The sequence below is a fragment of the Plectropomus leopardus genome, chromosome 19 (genome assembly GCF_026936395.1).
Source record: "Plectropomus leopardus strain MGB_pleo_1.0 chromosome 19, ASM2693639v1, whole genome shotgun sequence".
NCBI classification, from domain to species: domain Eukaryota; kingdom Metazoa; phylum Chordata; class Actinopteri; order Perciformes; family Serranidae; genus Plectropomus; species Plectropomus leopardus.
The window spans coordinates 8135779-8154832 of NC_142194.1; the positions used below are offsets into that span (position 1 = coordinate 8135779).

A 19054-nucleotide genomic window follows, 5' to 3' on the forward strand; every position below is an offset into this window, starting at 1 on the left:
TACCGATGCTGCCTTCAGGTGTTCCCAATAAGCTCCTGCTTGGGTGTTGGGAAACTGAGGATTTTATGTTACATTGTTAATTTTCGTGTTGAAGTATACGTCATAATTAAATTAGTTTTAAGCCAATTTGATATATGATAAAAAGCGACCATAAAACTGTATAATATCATGAGGTGGCGTGAAATTGTAATGAAAAAATCTCGAAATAATACGAAAGTTACAGTTTTTTCATTAAATTTAGACAAGTGTTCGGCGATATTAATGTTATGAATATCAAAAAGGCTGTTCTTACTCACTACTAATCGAATAAATGAATTCAATAGATAAATTAGTCAACGGTTTCCGATTGCATTGATTATTTGCAGTGCGTTCGGGATTGATTTATCATGTTTCCAACTACAATTGAATGCAGCATACCTAAAGGGGAATCAACCAATCAGAGCGCGGCGTTTCTATCAGTTACGCAATTACGTAAATGAATCAGCAGAGGGCGACATTGTACCACCAGAGCAGCTAAAACAGTCAGTTTGGGGATTTGTTTTAAAAAGTTAACTTGGACACAGTGGTGGAAGAAGTATTTAGATCCTTTACTTAAATAAAAGTACTAGTACAACCTTGTGAAAATACTCTGTTACCAGTAAAAGTCCTGCTTTGAAAATGGTACATGTAAAAGAAGCCTAACTAAGTCTAATCAGGAAAATGTACTGAAAGTGTTAAAAGTATAAGTGACCAATGCTAGAAAAAAACAACTAAATAAAATAAAATATTTTTTTTAAAAAAGAGAAAATTGTGGAAAAAAAGAAGGAAGAAAAAATTCATCTAAAAAATTAAAGAGGAAGAAGAAAAAAAACAAAAACTGATAATTATTAAATAAGGGGGAGGAAAATCAACCAAAACCACAAAGTTATTAACAATAAATTAGAAAAAAAAACCCAAATGTGAATTAATAAAAAACAATTCTAAATTATTAAATTATTTTAAAAAATAAAGGAGAAAGAAACACCCCAGACACATTATTTATTTATTAAAAATCAATTACAAAAAAGAATTAGACTCAAAATTTATATCAAAACAAGAAGAAAAAAAATTATTAAAAAAGTAAAAACAAATAAATTAAAAAACACACACCCTAAGCTCAAAATTAATATTTTTTTAATCATTGCAGCCATACTTTGATAAACTGCTGGATAATTTAATTAATAACCAAAAATATTACATATTCATATATTTCATAAACTCCTCTTTGAATTTGTATGCAAAAATCTTACTTTGTAAGGTAACTAAAGCTGTCAGACAAATATAGAGAAGTAAAGAGTACAATATTTCCCTCTAAAATGTTGTGGGGTAGAAATTTGAAGTAGCTGAGCATGAAAAGAAAATATTCCAGTAAAGTACAAGTACTTCAAATTCACACTTAAGTACAGTACGTGAGAATATGTTGCCTACTTTTATAGGCCTGCATTACAGCACTGCTTAGAAACTGTGTATTATATTACATATTGACAGTTAAACACTGTAAAAGGTATAAAAATTACTGTCCACTAAACTGGGTGTTTTAGTTTGAGTTGTTCAAAGGCTGTAGAGTTAAAATCCAAACTTTAACTGACATTTTGAACATCATAAGACCAAAAATAGTTAAACATGTGTGCGTTGAGACTTACGAAGCAAAGGATAAAATGTCGTGTTTGTGTGAGTCAACTACACACAAATAGCAGAGCATGAGGTGACTGGAGATCACGACGCTGAAGTTAGTTTCCGATTCATGTCTTCCGATTCAGCAGTTAAGGGGAGAGTTAAGGGAAAAGTAACCTACTTTACTTAGCGACCGATTCTCGGCGTTTACTGTTGCGGAAGCATGTTAGACTTTTTAAAGTAAAGCCCCGATGATGTCTGAAACTCACTTTTAAAGACCAGGTCCAGATCAAAAACCACTACATTTACAGGTCAAAACTGGACTAGGTTATCTGAGAGCGGTTAAGGGTTGTAAAAAACCATTATACTTAGGCAGGTCAAAACTGAGCTAGATTATCCCATATGGGCTAAATGTTATTTTGGCTAAAATGTTATGAAAAGGTTATTTTAAACAAAGTTTCACATTTATAAATCCTGTAAAGCAATTAAGCTCAAATGTGGCCCATGATAGAGTGCCTGGTGGCCCCCCAAACATTTTGTTATTAAGAATAAAAATAAAGCAATTCACACTGGGAATTGTTTTTGTATTTGTAGTATACATAAGGTTCATCTTTAAGACATGAAAAACAAAAAAAGTCTCTCCTGAGTGCTTATGATGAAATTAAAATATTTAAGAAACCCTAGTGTAACTACAGAAAACTGCAGACTACAACTGATTACCTATTTAATTTTATTTAATTTAATTTTATTTATTTATTTATTTATTTATTTATTTATTTATTTATTTATTTATATTTTTATGTTTTTTACGTGACATTATTTCTTCTAAAAATAAAATATAACGTGTTCACTCCCAATATAAATGATAGAAAAGTGCTGAATCTTCAAAAATGATAAAACATTTTGATATTATTTCTTACATAATTTCTGTTGGCTAAATTGTCTTACATGTCGTGCCTTGTATATATATATATTTATTTATGTATTTATTAATGAATGAATTAATTATTAATTAATGAATTTTTATATTTAAAAAAAGTTACTTTTCCCTTAGCTGCTGACTCTGAAACCTCAAATGTGAAGCGAACTTCGGCGTCCTCCTGACGGTAAACAGTCAGCAGTGCTACTTCCTGAGTTTAGGGAAGGGGCTTGGTCTCGTGCCTGCGCCCCGCGAACGCGCATCAAATTAGCATCGATGAAGTTTGTGCGAACATGGCGGATTTCCTGCCGACCAGGTCCGTGTTAAAAGTTTGTCTACCCGTCTGCCTGCTCAACAGCGGCGAGGTGGAGCAGCTCCGAAAGTCCAAGGAGATCGACAGATGTCTCTCCCGGGAGAAAACGTACGTGAAGCGGCTGGTGAAGATCCTGCTGCTCGGCGCTGGCGAGAGCGGCAAGTCGACTTTCCTCAAACAAATGCGGATCATCCACGGCCAGGACTTCGACCAGCAAGCCCGAGAGGACTTCAGAGCCACGATTTACAGCAACGTTATCAAAGGTAACCTCGCTGCGGACGGCAGGTACACCCAGGGGCGGCGGATAAGCCGCGGTGCTGCGGCGGAAAGGCGGTTAAAAATGGATGGGAAAGTTTCCACATCTGTTTGTCAGCGCTGGGCTGAGAGGACATAAACAGTCTACATCTGCTGTCGGCACACCCATATCAACCGTGTCCCTACTGAAAAGTAGCCGATTTAAGAGTTTATAGCCGCGAAACCGTAAAATATTTAACTTTTTAGATTCGTGTCACAGTCAAACACGAGCCGACAGCTTCGAGTAGACATCGGCAACTTTAGTTGCTCAATTTGTAACACAGGGATGATGTCGCTAATGGAGGGGCAACTCACCACCACGGTGCTGTAAGGTGTTCCTGTTTGTCCACTCTGTATCTGCTGGGATCACTATGTGTATAACTATTTAAATATATGTATGTACATGTACATGGGTAACTCACAGTACTTGTACTAACACAATGTGCAATTATTTACTGTTCGATTTGGTAAAAAGAAAACGGCTTATAAGTCGCAAAAATATATAAAAATGTAATTTTGAAACTAGGATTTCATATTGTAAGCACTTTCCTTAATCAATTATTGGTAAAATTAACGATATATTTTTCTCATGAAATATCACTGTATTATTATCATTTATAATACTACTAATAATATTGACATTGTTAATAATTAAAAACCTACCGTATCGATTATAAGTTACCGATATTTGAAAAAAAAGTAATATGAATGTGTTTGTTTTTGCACCATTTGGTGTATTATTATCACTGTTTTTATCGATTATTGATTATTGTCAATTATTATCACAGGAGTGATTCATATTGATGACATTTTTACAGTAGGATAGCAGTCCCATGAAATATAAAGATACTATTATTATTAGTAATATTACTAATAATATCGATTATGATAACGATATATAGGATATATTTTTCTCATGAAATATCACGGTATTTTTATCATTAATAATACTACTTATAATATTGATTTGGATAATTATTAAAACCCTCCTTAAAAATTGAATTATGTGGAAAAAAGTCAAGAAGGAGAAAATGTCCATACATAAGTGAGATTCTTCGCCAGTTTTTTTTTTTTTTTCCCCATACCTTGGAGAAGTAAATGTGCACGATATGATAACTGTCAATGTTCATACCACGATATTTCTGGAAAGTGGTATATCTGCAGCCCTCAATTACTGTAAATCATTTGCAAGTGCACAGATATTAGTGATATGGGACGTAGAGCTTGACAATTAATAGAAATGATCAAAACTGCAATATGGCTAAGTGCAATCTCAAAATTGCAGAATCTAAAATTTATCAATAATGTGTCATAAAAAGAAGTATATAAAATGTAATATAAATGTTTTTTTGTGTTGCTGTAACTGTGTCCACTCTGTGTACATGGGTTTGTTTTTTTCAGGTTAATAATTATCACAGACGTTGTTTCAAACTAAAGTTACAACGGTATGACATTTTCACGGCAAGATAACCATCTCATTAAGTATTACAGTTTTCGGTATTACACAATAATTGTTTTTATTATCAGTTACATGACCCTGACAGGAATGTAAACATATCTTGAAACCGTTTTTTATTTTATTTTTTTAAGAACTTAAATTATGTGAAAAATGGACATTGGTATAGGGCGGCACTATTTTAAATAAATTTACATCATTGGAAAATGTAATATTCAGAATATGGGACTTAGCACTTGCTAATAAATAGAAATGATTGAAATCACATTGTGGCAAAGTGCAGCATCCAAACATTTAATAATGAAGCACTGCAGTGCTACAGAGATGCCCCGGCCTACAAATTATAATCCAAACATAAAGAAAAATGTTTGTTTGGTTTAGACCCAGGGCACCTATGGCCATGGAAAATCTGGAAAAGTCATACAGTTTCACAATGACATTTTCCAGGTCTGGAAAATCATTGAAAGTTTTAAAAAAAGTCATGGAATTTTTGTTGTGTGTAATGAAATTGATACAGCAGTAATGTAACATAACAGTAAATTTATTCCCAGTAACTGACCATGTAATGTAGCTCTAATATGCTTTGGAGGTTGCATTTTCTTTTTTTCTTTTTTTTACCCAAAATTTTTTGGGTAAAAAAAAAAAAAAATTGGGTTTCTCCGCTCGCTGAAATTATGTTTAAATAATGGTAGCAAATGATAAAAAAAAACTTGAAAAGTCATGGAGAAGTTTTGAAATGTTGTCCATTAAAATGTGAGGGAACCTTGTCGACCCCAGCAAAAATCAAATTCTAATTTTTATATATGTATTTTTTTTATTTTATTTTTTAATTAAAATGAAATGCAAAACTCACCACTCTGACTAAAATTGCAACTCACATAGCAATATCAGTAGAAATAATCACAATATGATTTTTTTGCATATCCTGCAGTGCTAATATGTTTATCTTAAGGTTGTGACACCTTAAAATAAGCTTTTTTTCTTCCTTTCTGCTTCACAGCTCTCGTCAGATAAAACAGGTTTTTAGGACACCTGGTATTTTTGGTTGGCATGCTGCTCTTCGAGTTTTTCTTCCACTTTCATTTACACGTTTCCTGCTAGATTTGAACACACAACCTTCTCTTATTGTGATTATCCTCACTTCCCCTCCAGGTGTGCGTGTGCTGGTGGACGCCCGGGAGAAGCTGCACATCCCGTGGGGTGACCCGGACAACCAGACGCACGGCGACAGCCTGATGGCGTTCGACACCCGCTCGGCTCAGATGGCCAACGGTCAGCTGGAGACGTCCGTTTTCTTGCGATACCTGCCCGCCATCAGAGCTCTGTGGGCGGACTCGGGTATACAGAACGCGTACGATCGTCGTAGGGAGTTTCAGCTGGTAGGTGGATGTACACACACACACACACACACACACACACACACACACACACACACACACAGACATAGCTTTTCTGGAAGATTATGGTGGCCCAATTTTTGGCTCAACTCTCCGCAACCAAATTTATTAAGACAGGGATCCTGCAGAACAGGTCTTAAAAGGCGTTGAATTCATTCATCTAAAAAATGAGGCCTTAATTGGTATTAAATTTAAATCGAAGTTTCAAAAGTCTTAAAAATTATATATTTTTTTCTTATTAAAGTTGCCTTGTAAAATCTCAAAACATTTGTTAGATGTTTGGTTTTTTTTTTTTTGGTTTTTTTTTTGCTAAATAATTTAATAAATTCATTTTCTTTAAACTCATCCAAGAGGTGTTTTCTCACATGCAGTGTGAGAAACACAAAATCGTCCAGAAAACCATCCAGAAATGCCAGATATTTTCCACTTCTGTTGGTAAAATAGAAACCTTTATGGTAATTTGTCCATTGTCTTCCATGTGTTTCACCTTCAGAATGGTTATTTTTACGGCATTTGACATAGAAAACCCAACTTTTTCACTGGATAAAAGAAAAAAGTTTGTTTAAATCAACATTTGGGCAGAATTAAATTGTCCTTCAATTTCAGCTGTTAGGTATTTGGTCTGAAACTTAATTCTGAGTGGCATCAGAAAAGTCTTAAAAAGTCTTAAATGTGCTTGCTTTAAGTTGTAGAAAAATAGTTTTTTGGACTTTTGAGTGAGAGAGAAGGGCGGGACACAGTGCTGGAAATAGAAAGTGAAACTTGGTCTTCATGCATCCTCCCTTTCCTCTCTCCCTGTGATTCTTGCTCTGGTTCTCTCTCTCCGTCGAGCGGTCAGACATGTGATTGACTCGGCTTCCTGTTTACACCTCTCCCCGCTCCTTATGTCTTGGCTGTCAGCATGCATGTTTTAACACACTTTGACGTTTTACCCCAGAATAACGGCTGTGGGCGCCAGCACGCTCACGTGTCCTCACTGGGACCTTCCTGTGCCCTTGTTTCGTTCGGTGTCACTTTCACAACCTTCTGCGACTAAATTTGTTTAATCTTCAGCGAGCTGCCGGGTCCTGTTATGAGCTTCATACAGCCTTCCAGCGGTGCAGTGTAGGGGACGAGTTTCTCCGAGTTCAGTAATGAGACGCAACCAGAAAATTTACATTTTCCTGTCAGTTGCATAAGGCTGAACTGCTCTCAATGGCGTTTTGTTGAACGGTCTCGCAGCTTGTTGGTGTTGCAGACAGAAAGGGGAATAAGAGTGATCGGAGCTGGAATGTTGATCTGTAGTTAAACAGCTTTATGCTTACAAACTCTCACACTCGGCGTTGTTAGAGTATCACGCCTCGAGTTACAAAAGTACAAGGACACACAAATAACCGTTCGTTTCTTTGCAGCATACTCGGGCTGTAACTAACGATTATTTCATGCTCGGTTAATCTGTCGTTTAAACGTTGTTGTTTGCTCCATGCAGTTTCAGAAAATGATAAAAAATGTTCAAGGTGACATCCTCAAATGTCTTGTTTTGTCCACAACTCAAAGACATTCAGAGTAACTGTCATAGAAGAGTAAAGAAACCAGAACATATTCACATTTAAGAAGCTTAAATCTGAGAATATTTACTTTATTTTCCCCTAAAAAGTACTCAAGACAGTTTATCAGTTATCAATCGATAGTTAACAGCTAAACAATCAATCAGTGCAGCTTTACCCCAAACAGTTTCCCACTGAGCAGACTGACATCTTCAGATTGCTTGTTTTGTCAGACCATCGATACAAAACCCCCCAAAATGTTCAATTTACTATCAGAGAAAATAAAAAATAAAAAACTGCAAATCATAAACAGGCTGTCTGCAGGTTCTTAAAAGGTTTTAGTTGTCTTAAATTTATTTTTTTTAATAAATATTAGGCCTTAAAAGTCATTTAATATTACTGAATTTGAATTTTTGAGGTCTTAAGTACCATAAACATTTTATCTAATTTAATTTATCAATCTTGATTTTATTTTTGTCAAAGTTTTGTCAGGCTCTTCTGTGTGAAAGTCCACATTTCTGATGTGACAAGCCTTTAAACCACTGAACCCAATACTGTATATTTTCCTTATTAATTGAGCAAACGTGTTGGTAAAATGTATTTAACCTAACCCAAGAGCAAAAAAAATTAAAAAAAAAAAAAATTTTCTTCTGACTGAAGTCGATATTTAGTGTGAAACATGGAACCATACAACCATAACAAAAGGTAGCTCAAACCATCAGCGTTGAGCTTTGGACGCGTCTTTAATGCTACCTGGTGCAAATACACCAGAAGATTAGTGCTGTAAATCTCAGATTGCCTAAGAGAGTTCAAGACATGCTGAGTGGAAATAGAGGTCACAGTAAATATTTGCAACTTAAGCCTGATGAGGTTGTTTTATTCTGAAATATTTGCATTTTTAATACTGTATACTGGTTGTATCTTAGAAAAGAGACTACTGAGAAATAAATGTGTATGGTCATTATAACCTTGTTAAAATAAAGTTCAAGGTGACCTTGATCGGTCCTAAATTTGGTGGAAATTTATCTCTAAATGGTCTTAAAAAGCATTTAAGTGTCTGACACCTGTAGAGACCCTGGTCAATCGTTTTCTTATTGAATTCTTAATTGTATTTATTTTTATTTTTTTAGCAATTTTGGTCACTATATGTGTCTTGTACCCTCTAAATTTGTCATCAGGGATGTTACAGAAAATGTATAATAGTCCATCAACAGACAAAGAACAGAGATAGTGATAATAAATTAATAATTTAATAATTTACGAAGCACGTACACCGAACATTTGCTGCTCTCAAAAGCGGATTTGCATATTTTTTGTGTGTTTTTTATCATTAGTAATAAAATACCTTTGAGTTTTGGAAGTTCAAGTAGAAGATGTCATTTAATTTATTCTTTGCATATTATGGCTTTTATCATATTTCCGGTTTACAGCAAATATTACTAAACATACATACTGGTTACTGTACAGCTGATTAAAGGTCCAGTGTGTAGGATTTAGGGCCATCTGTTGGCAGAAATTTAATATATTATTTTCAATAATTCAATTATATCTACATACGGAGCGGGTCCTCATCCACGAAGTCCGCCATGTTGCTCTACAGTAGCCCAGAACGGACAAATCAAACACTCGATATAGGGTCATTTCGCTTCGGCCTCCATAGTTCTCCTACACGCATACAGGAGAAGTTTCAGTTCTGCAACTTTACCACTAGATGGCACTAAATCCTACACACTGGACCTTTAAGTTATTTATGAATTAATAGAAAATTAATCAGCAAATATTTTGGTAATTGTTTGCCTTTTATCAATCAAAAATGCCTTTCATGTTTCCAGCCGCTCAAAACTGAGACTTTTCTGGTTTTCTTTGACTCGAGTTATAGTTAGCAGAAACTATAGGAGGGGTTTGGCAAAACGAGTAATCCGAGGATGGGACATTTCCCGTCTTCCACGATATTTCTCGGACTTTTTACAGACCAAATGATTGAACATTTAACTGAAAAAGTCATCACCGGATGAATCGATATTAACCGCAGCCCTTTTTAGTGTTTAAAATGCTGATATTAGGTCTAAATGTGAGTTAAATCTAAAAACCTGAGGACACACAATAACTCTTAAAACCCAAATGCAGCTGAAGAGTTCTGTTGGGATCTGTTTAAACGCTCCCTGCTCTTCTCGTTTGCGGGGGCTAATTTGTTTTTCTGCCAGCAGATACTACCCCATTGTGTTTTGACCATGCCCTTTTTAAGTATTTGCATCACAAATCACGCGTGCCCTCTGGCGTGCTTGTTAATTATCATTGAAAACACATGTACAGAGTGAAACCACACATGGATCCTCTCACTGTGTGTAAAGTTCACAGAGCTGCTCTCTAAAATCTCCCACCAACATTTTCTTTGTCTTCTCACCTGAGATTTTTTTTCCAGGACTTGTCCTTTTGATAGGACGATAAACTCGCTACATCTGCCTATTTCTGAAGCGTCATGCGTCTACAATCCAAATGACACACTGACATTGTTATGCAATCTTATGTTTCAGTTTTGCTTTTACGCTTGTATAAACTCGCCATGCTTTATAACGGGCAGGGGGAGAGCTCTTCTTCTTTCTCTTCTCCTTTTTATCGTCGGACTGATTTTTGATTATTTCAAAACCGGCAGTCGCTCTCAGATTTCAGCCCTCAAAAAATAAAAAATTAGCTTCACATAAAAGCAGCTCTTCCTTCTTTTGGGCTCTCAGTTTAGCACCACGCCATGCTGCTCCTCCCTTGTGTAATCTTAGCCTTGCACACACTTCCCACGTGTGCACACACACACACACACACACATACACACACACACAGGTTTTTCAGGTCAGGTTAGTTTTTAAAAGATCAAAGGTGAGCGCACAAGCTTACAGTGGAGAAAATGGACAGCATTAACACTCAGAAATACAACCCAAACAAACAGTACGCCTGATGAAATTTGAATTTTATATTAACTGTGTTTGTTTACGGCATCCTTAATGCAAAATAGATGCAAAACAGGCCCCTAAAGAAGCTATAGCGTGGTATAGCGTGGTACGGTAGCGACACTGTGGGTCACAGGAAGCGAGGAAAATCTGTTTTGCTTTTTTGGTTTATGTTGAGCACAGGACACACACACACACACACACACACACACACACACACACACACACACACACAGATAAAGGAATGCACCTCAGTCTCGGCCGCCTCATGTCTGGGCTTGCACTAAAGGCACTTGAACAGCAGCAGAACGGTCTTGAAAAAACACCTCACACACATACATACACATACACACACACACACACACACAGACTGAGTCACACTCCTGTATACATCAAAGACACACTTACTAGCACGCGTCTACTGCAATACCGAATACTTTGCATCCTGCTTCTGCTGCTCAGAGCAGCTCTCGGGCGAACACACAGTTTTGGAAGGGAAAACAGATTACCTGCGTGTGTGTGTGTGTGTGTGTGTGTGTGTGTGTGTGTGTGTGTGTGTGTGGCAGCTATAGATATATTTTGTCCTGCATCTACAACAGCAGCACATGTATTGTATTGAATGCAGTAATAACGGCGATTAAACATGCGCTGCAAACGTCTCTGTTTATGACTGATGTAATAAACTGTGTAGAATTAACAGAAATTCCTCTCTGTCCTGTCGCAGGGTGAGTCAGTGAAGTATTTCTTGGATAATCTGGATAAGCTCGGCGATCTGGTAAGTTGTTTCTGCCTGCACTGATTGTTAAAATCAGACGTGTTCATGTTATAGTTCATATTGCAACATGTCTAGACACTTACAGGATAGCTGACGAGCATTTACATTTTGGCAAAATGTTACCATGTAATCGTTACCTTTAAATATTTATCCAGTAATGCAAGTTTTTAAACGTTTTTGTAATTGATTTCGGGCTCTAGGTAGATGTTATACGCTTATAATTAAAAAAAGATCAGTTATTCTACGTGCAATCTGGGAATGTCAACTTTTAAACCCATTTTGGGAAAAAGCTGTGGATCACTTAGGGAAGTGGTTGGGTACGACGGTACCTAAATCACCAAGACTGTGCCTTATGGGGACTGAACAGAAGTGCCAAATGTATCAAAATAATAATTTGTTGTGATAAATGTAGGAGTCGTCACAGCTGCTCGAGCGATCCTCAGATTTTGAAAAATGGAGAGAAGCTATGTTAGAAATTGTGTCATATGAGCACATGTTACAAAGGGTTAACGACAAAGTTGAAAGCTGTAAGAGATCACGGCGTGCTTTTTGTTTGTAATATGTTTACATTGTAGTGATTTGTGGTTTAGTTGTACCACTGTGGTTGCCAAATTATTATTTCCGGACTAAGAACATGTAACTAACAAGAGCAATACTGTCAGTTTGTTCATTTTTGACTTAATGAATAAATAAAAATGAGTTGGGTTTTTTTTTTGGTTTTTTTTTAAAAAACAGTAATTATTGCCACACTGGACAGTCACTTATGAGATTATTTAATATTTTTTTAGTGGAGTTTCAGACAGTTTTCACTTTGAGAAAATGTTGATTTTTAGCAAAAACTTCAACAAACTCTTAAGGGATACTGGCTCTACGGCTGTAGCTTGAACTACTGATTGTATTTAAGCATTTTCTTATGTTCGGCAACACGGACGTATGGAAGCGGATCAGCTGAGTGAGCCGCCCCTCGCACTCAAACTCAGATCAAATTGTAAAACTAGGCGGTGCTGATCAAACAGAAACCAGGATTATGTTACGTGTTTGCATGTTTCTTGCCTAAAATGGAGAGTGGAAAAAAACTCTGCATTTTCAAATATTAAATAAAACTGTTTCCTTGTAATGTTAAAACTTTAAGATTCTCACAGCCACGAAAGGTAAATGTGTGGCTACGTCAGGTCTGCCCTGTATAAACGAGTTAAATAAGGCGCGGAAATGAGGCAAATCATTATGAAAAGGCTTTTTAAAAATCATTGCTGAAAGGTTTAGAAACGCGGCTGTGATCAGATGTCGTAAATGTGCTGTCTCTGTATAGATCATTAACTTTTTCAGGCCTTGTCCTCGACGTTCGATTGACGTCGAATGTGCCTTGTTTGACAAGATAACGCGTCACCTTTATTAATGTATTCCTACAGTCAGTATCCACTTTCATTGTGCAAATAAAGTTTGCATGAAAGATTACCTGAGGACCTAAAATAATGTTTTGGTGAAGACGGATCTCCTAATTTTAGACTAATTCAGTGCAAATTCTATATTTTCAGCTTTAAAATGCTCTCGTTGGTTCATTGTTTCTTCTCAGTTTCTCTCTGACTGTGTTTTTCCGTCTCTCCTCCAGGACTATCTTCCCAGTCAACAGGACATCCTGCTGGCTCGTAAACCCACGAAGGGCATCCACGAGTACGACTTTGAGATCAAGAGCGTCCCCTTCAAGATGGTGGACGTGGGAGGGCAGCGGTCGGAGCGGAGGCGCTGGTTCGAATGCTTCGACTCCGTCACCTCCATCCTCTTCCTCGTCTCCTCCTCTGAATACGACCAGGTAAAAAAAAAAAAAAACATGCCGCTGTGCCGAAGGCTGGCCACGGCGTCTCTCCGGCACACGAGCGAGCACACACACTGCTGATAGGCTGATAAGTGGCTCATTAATCAGTTTGTTGTAGCAGATAATGTTTGGTGACTTTTTGATAAGTTGTTATTGCTGTGTCTATATGCGCACATGTGTAGATTACCTCAGAAAAACGGTTATTTTGTGCACATGTGCAGGTTGTGCTCTGTGATACAGTTAAAAAGTATTTTTTTTATTAAAAAGAGTGCTATTAATGCACAAATATGATACATTTGAATGGAAAAAAGCTCATTGGCCGTAGGTCTGATTCAGTGTGTTCTATATTGTCTCAACAGTAAAAATGGTCAAATATCGTTAAAATAAATTATTAACCCGTACTAGATTTTTTTAGGGCAATACAGATAACAATATTTTAAAGTTAAAAATTTTAAAATATTTATATATCAGCTAGTGTTCATTTTACACAACATTAATACTTAAAATAAAATAAAGATTTTTGATTTTTCCATGTTTTTGTGTCCACGTAACTAATCAGAACAACAAAATTTGGTTTAATTACGTTTCTTACGGAAATGATCCCTACAGAGAAACGCCATTTAGTTAAAGAGCGCCATCATTTTGTTTATCCAGAAACGGCCTTTAAATTGCCAATGGCAAATCCAGCAGCCTGCATTTAAATAAACTGTTGATTTGTAAGTGTGTAAAGAGACGGCGTACTTTCACGTCTAACTTGAACTAAGTGTGTTCTACAATGATAAAATTACTGTTTAACAGAGTCTTGTGGGTTTGGCGATGGTAATTACGTCAGACAGAATGATAAAATGAGCCTGTCAGTGACAAAAAATAAGCACCTTAAGTGAAAGTGTTTTGACGATGCGAACATGCCCTGAATGATTACGCTGCAGTCTGTGTCACTGCTGCCGTCTCACTCAATACTGAAACAATTTTAAAAATGTTGTTCCAATTAGTCATTTTGACACAAAAACATGGGAAAATAAGTCCAGGTTCAAAAAGTGTCTCTTTAAGTTTCTGTCAGATTTCAATAAAATATGTCAGCCACATTTTAAATAAATACTTCCATGTGATAAAGACATGATCAGAGTGAATCCAGAACATAAACTTAATGGGAAAGGTAAAAGATTTTAACATTTGGCCAAAAGGATGAGCTGCTCTGGTCACTAGGTTGAAAATGATCCTTTAAAACTCTTTAGTTTATGTGACACGATTATGGTTTAAAAAACTTTAAATAATGTTATCGTTGTCACCCTCAAATCCCTCCATCTTTGTATAAAAGAGTAAATCTGAACCGCATTTTACTTTACCGTGAAGACAATACATAATGTACTGACTTATTGTCAGTGAGTTATTTTCATTGAAATTGATCAGATTTGTACAATCACATCTGTTTTTAATTTAAAAAAGTAGTAGTTGTAGTCGTTCTCAATAGTCATTTAGATACAAAAAAGAGGAATATAGGCTCCAGGTTTAAAAATAACTTGCTTACCTTTTAAATTGTGTTATTGCATTTTAGGAAGGAAATATTTATAATGTAAAAATAAGCTTGTCGGTGCTCTCTGGTTTACAGACTGTGTGATGGTGACACTGGTCCTTAATAACTGCAGACTTATTGTCGGCATTTCTGTACTGCGATGTGCCGTTATTATTCAGCCAATAGAAACACCGATACAGAAATATTTGTGATAACAATAATCTTGTCGATAAATCATTTGGGGCTCAAAAAGGAACATTTTGCACTTTAAGAAAACAAATGTGTACGGTTGCATGTTATGCAGCCATTAACACTGGTATGGCACTGCTTTCTATTGCTTTGTCGTGGTGTGCAGACGTAAACCGAATCAGACGTGGTTCACAGGGAGTACACAATAAAAGCTTGAATATTCTGTACCAAAAGTTGCACTGTAACATGCATATTTGTGCTATGCAGAATAAAAAGAAGGTTTAACTACAGGCAGCTGTATTTGCTAAAACTTCATCAGTTTCTGTCTGCAGCTGTCTTTATTTTTCTTATTACTTCATTTAAATCTAGTACAATAACAACAGTACCAGCAGCAGTATTTGTACTTAATCCCTCCGTTGTCTTTCTCAGGTGCTGATGGAGGACAGGCAAACCAACCGGCTGCGTGAATCGCTCAACATCTTCGAGACCATCGTCAACAACCGCGTCTTCGTCAACGTTTCCATCATCCTCTTCCTCAACAAGACGGACCTGCTGGAGGAGAAGGTGCAGAGCGTTCCGCTCAAGGACTACTTTCCCGAGTACACTGGGCAGGAGCACAACCTGTCGGACGTCCAGGCGTTCATGGTGGAGTGCTTCCGGGCCAAGAGACGCGACGCCACCCAGAAGCCGCTGTACCACCACTTCACCACGGCCATCAACACGGAGAACATCAGGCTGGTGTTTCGGGACGTCAAGGACACCATCCTGCACGACAACCTCAAACAGCTCATGCTCCAATGACCCCTGTCGACGTGTGAAAGTCAGAGGACCTGAACGGGGACAAACCACCCCCTCGCTCCTGACGAGGACTTGGGAGAGACCAGAAGAATCCAATAGACGTCTTCTTCAGCCGTTTTTATATTAGTTTTTACTCTCCTCTTTGAAGAGTTGGCCTTCTTGTTAGTTCAGGGTTTGGTAGGGGGACGAGTCAGCGGGGCGGACTGTCTGTGGTAATAAAGAAAGACGAGCAGGCGGTTTCGGATGTTGCAGAACATCTGATCTTCCCTGCTTCGTCTTGAGACTCTCTCGTCTGGCCTGAGCGCTGCCTCACATCACAAGACTCGCTGCAGCTTTTCGACTCACAAGGTGCCGGTGCTGGCGCCAACGTCAGCACCTGTCTGTGGAACCCGGACTCATGGTCTCTTAACCAGATACACAACTTTCCAAGCAACAAATACAGCTGTTAAAACAACAAGCAGACAGTCAGATTGCACCAAGACCAGCTGCGCTAACGTTGATTTCGCACTGAATTCATCAAGTCCAAAATCACTCCATTATTCCCACCGCTTTGTGAACGTGGTTTCCGTAGTTTATAGAAAGGTTTGCCAACTTCCAGATGATCTGGAGACTGTACAACTGTTCTTTTATTCTTCATATTGCAGCACCGGTCTTCCCTTTTCCCATCCCTGCAGTCATCACTTTTTTATTTTTTTTATGACTCGGACATCAGCAGGTTGAGTGCCGGCACAGAGCCATTTTTGCTGGGACAATCACCACTTCACTGATGGCGAAAGCGCTCCGAACGGTTCAGTGTTTGACTAGGAAAAATGATTCAGCACTGGCACCTTGTCTGAGGAAAAATGCTTGAAAAGGGCACAGCGGCGAGACTGAACCTCCAATGCCTCTCCATATAATGTCTTATGTAGACCTAATCACTGTTTAAATCCTGCATTTGTGCCTCTGTATAATTAAAGCCAATCTAAGCTGCCTTCAGCACGTAATTAACATGCAAGTTGTCCTTCGTTTTGGGGTGTTTAGAGCAGTGGTTCCCAACTGGCCCAACCACGGGATCCAGATTTCTCCTCAGCCATTAGTTCAAGGTCCACACATTAGATAAATTACCACATATTCAGTTTTATTTCACAAAATTTAATAAGGCGACCCCTTGAAAGTCAGAGATTTGAATCATCAGTTGACTGAGATTGCTTCAAGTCAAGCAGTCGGGTTTTTGATTTATTTCAGTTTTATTATTTAATTTATTCTGTTTTTTTTTTTTACCAATCAGCATGTTATTCAGCGCACTTCTGGGGGCGTTTTGGTCCCCAGATTTTGCTGTGGAGTGAGTGCTCTTGACTTTCGCAGCACTCTTTGGGACAGGGAGCTGTGGACATGCAGGTACCGGCACAGAGGAGGAGAGGAGAGACCTGCTTAGAAATGAATTTACAGCCCAGTAATTTAATACAACTCTGTCTCTGATTTTTGTTTGATTCCTAATGTTGGCAAAAAAATGTTGTTGCTCAATTACAATCCGTTTTTAGCACCGTTAGCTTGTTTACTAACTGACAAGAATGGACCCGCTAGCCACCAGTTGGGAACCACTGATTTAGAGGACCAAATTACCTTAATAGAGAGCCCCAGGGATGACGTTTTTTCTGTAGGCCAACCCGGGATAAAATGCCGCCCTGTTTCCCTTGTCAAAAAGCCTATGGGATCGTTGCTTTGGATTTTGAAATATTGCAGAAAATAAGCTCTGTGGTTAACAAATGTTCATGATACTTACACGTTTGTTCAGCAAGGAAATCCTCACAAATGAACACCGCTTTCAGGATTGTTGAAGCCTAAATGCAGTTGCCAGAAGTAAAAAGATAACGGTAGGCTGTAAACTAACTACGCCACGGTCACGTCGCCACCTCTACGAGGCTGAAGAGCCGCGTTTGGCGCAGTTTGGCTTCATGACGTTCTGTTGTCTCAATCAGCCACCTGTTAGCAACCGTCTTTTTAAGACATAAAAAAGCTTCAAAGTTTGCAAGTTGGGTATTTACTGACCTATTTTATGTTGTAAAACAAAACATGAAAGTCTTCTTAGTTGGTGTTAACCACAGACCTTATTTCAGGCATCAAACCAAAAAACTATTTTAAAAAAACCATTGATTTTGAGACTAGGGAACCAGAGTGCTAAAATGCTAAGTCATTTCCGGGTTTTAGGACTCATTACTGGGGCTCTTTTTTGGCACATGAGGCAGGTTTGCCAGCACGTGAACATGCAGTCCACTGTTTTCTCAGGGTTGAATTAAAACCAGCGGAAATGCTGATGTTGGCGGTGAACTAACTGAATAATTTTAATCTGGGTGGCAGAGCGGTGAGACTCAGCCAGGTTTCAGTACGGTTAGCTGATGGTGGTTGGTACTGTATCCTCCTGGCTTTGACCCCTAAACCCAGAATCCCCCCTCGTCTTTGTCTTTGTTTTCATCTCTGATTAGATGTAAAGGGACGCACCTCCTCCGTTTGCCTGAATGATGAATGTCTGTTAATAGATGTACAGAGATTTGCTCTAGATTGTCTGAATATACTGTAACAAACATCGTAAGCTGTAACTCACTGAGTCGGGACTCCAGGCGTCTCTGAAGAACCGTCGAAGGTTCATGTGCCATTTTGTGCTGTTTAGGATTTCCCTTTTTGAAAAAAAAAAAAAAAAACATTTTGAATTTGTTGAAAAAAGCAGACAAAAAAAGCTGCTGGAGTTGAATACTTTTGTCAGCGAGTGTATTCTTTTTGGGGGCAATCTTTGTTAGAGGACGACTTCCAGGCACTGTTCAAATCTGTGTTTCTCTGCCAAATCACCCCACGCTTTCTTGGGACTTTTTCACACCGGCAGTTTTTCTCCCAAAATAAAAGCTCCCGTGAGCTTCAGTTTGCTTCCAGTTTTGGCTTTGTACATACTGTAATCTGTTGCCATGTAAATAATATTCAGGTTTATCTCCGTATATGTAAATGGTTGTAGAAATGGCGTATTTTTTTCTCCATTCTGAATGTGTTTTCAAATCACTGCTTTTCCAATGAAGATGACCTTTTTTTTGATTTAGATGTATTTTTGTTTAATTTTTTTTCATCACCCTCTTGAAATTCATTCCTGTGCCAAGTCTCATGCCACTCTAACCCTATCAATAAAATACACTTTTCTAATGAAAGTAGGCTTGTTTAATTTCTCAATTATACTTATCAATGAATATTTAGCTTATTCATGGTTAACATTCACCCAGAAAAGACTTGTATTTTGTGGATATGTTACAAAATGTATTAATTACCAAATATTGTGTTTCTAAATTTCAAAACTTTCTAATTAAAAGTTCACTTAAACTAAAATAATTTGGATAAAATTTCAAATATAAGTTAACAATTAAATATGCAGGGTCCACTGTGTTTTTAAAAAACTGTATATAAAAATGTATATAAGTCTCCTTTTAGTACATTTTGAACCAAGTCCTCTCTAAAATCTTTCTTTAAA

At 37.5% G+C, this 19054-nt stretch overlaps 1 protein-coding gene across 1 annotated transcript; it reads left to right on the top strand.

Annotated features, from left to right (window-relative positions):
* Positions 1 to 2783: 2783 nt before the first annotated feature.
* On the top strand, positions 2784 to 18737 carry LOC121958546 (guanine nucleotide-binding protein subunit alpha-13-like). Its single transcript, XM_042507536.2, has 5 exons — positions 2784 to 3127; positions 5767 to 5993; positions 11204 to 11254; positions 12864 to 13064; positions 15199 to 18737. Exons 1-5 carry the CDS (start codon positions 2845 to 2847, stop codon positions 15568 to 15570), a joined length of 1134 nt encoding a protein of 377 aa, XP_042363470.1. The 5' UTR covers positions 2784 to 2844; the 3' UTR covers positions 15571 to 18737.
* The last annotated feature ends 317 nt before the right edge of the window (positions 18738 to 19054 follow it).

Coding starts and splice junctions, on each gene's coding strand:
- LOC121958546 (XM_042507536.2), top strand. CDS start 2,845: ATGGCGGATTTCCTGCCGACCAGGTCCGTGTTAAAAGTTTGTCTACCC. Junction 3,128..5,766: donor TTACAGCAACGTTATCAAAG/GTAACCTCGCTG, acceptor CTTCCCCTCCAG/GTGTGCGTGTGCTGGTGGAC. Junction 11,255..12,863: donor TGGATAAGCTCGGCGATCTG/GTAAGTTGTTTC, acceptor TCTCTCCTCCAG/GACTATCTTCCCAGTCAACA.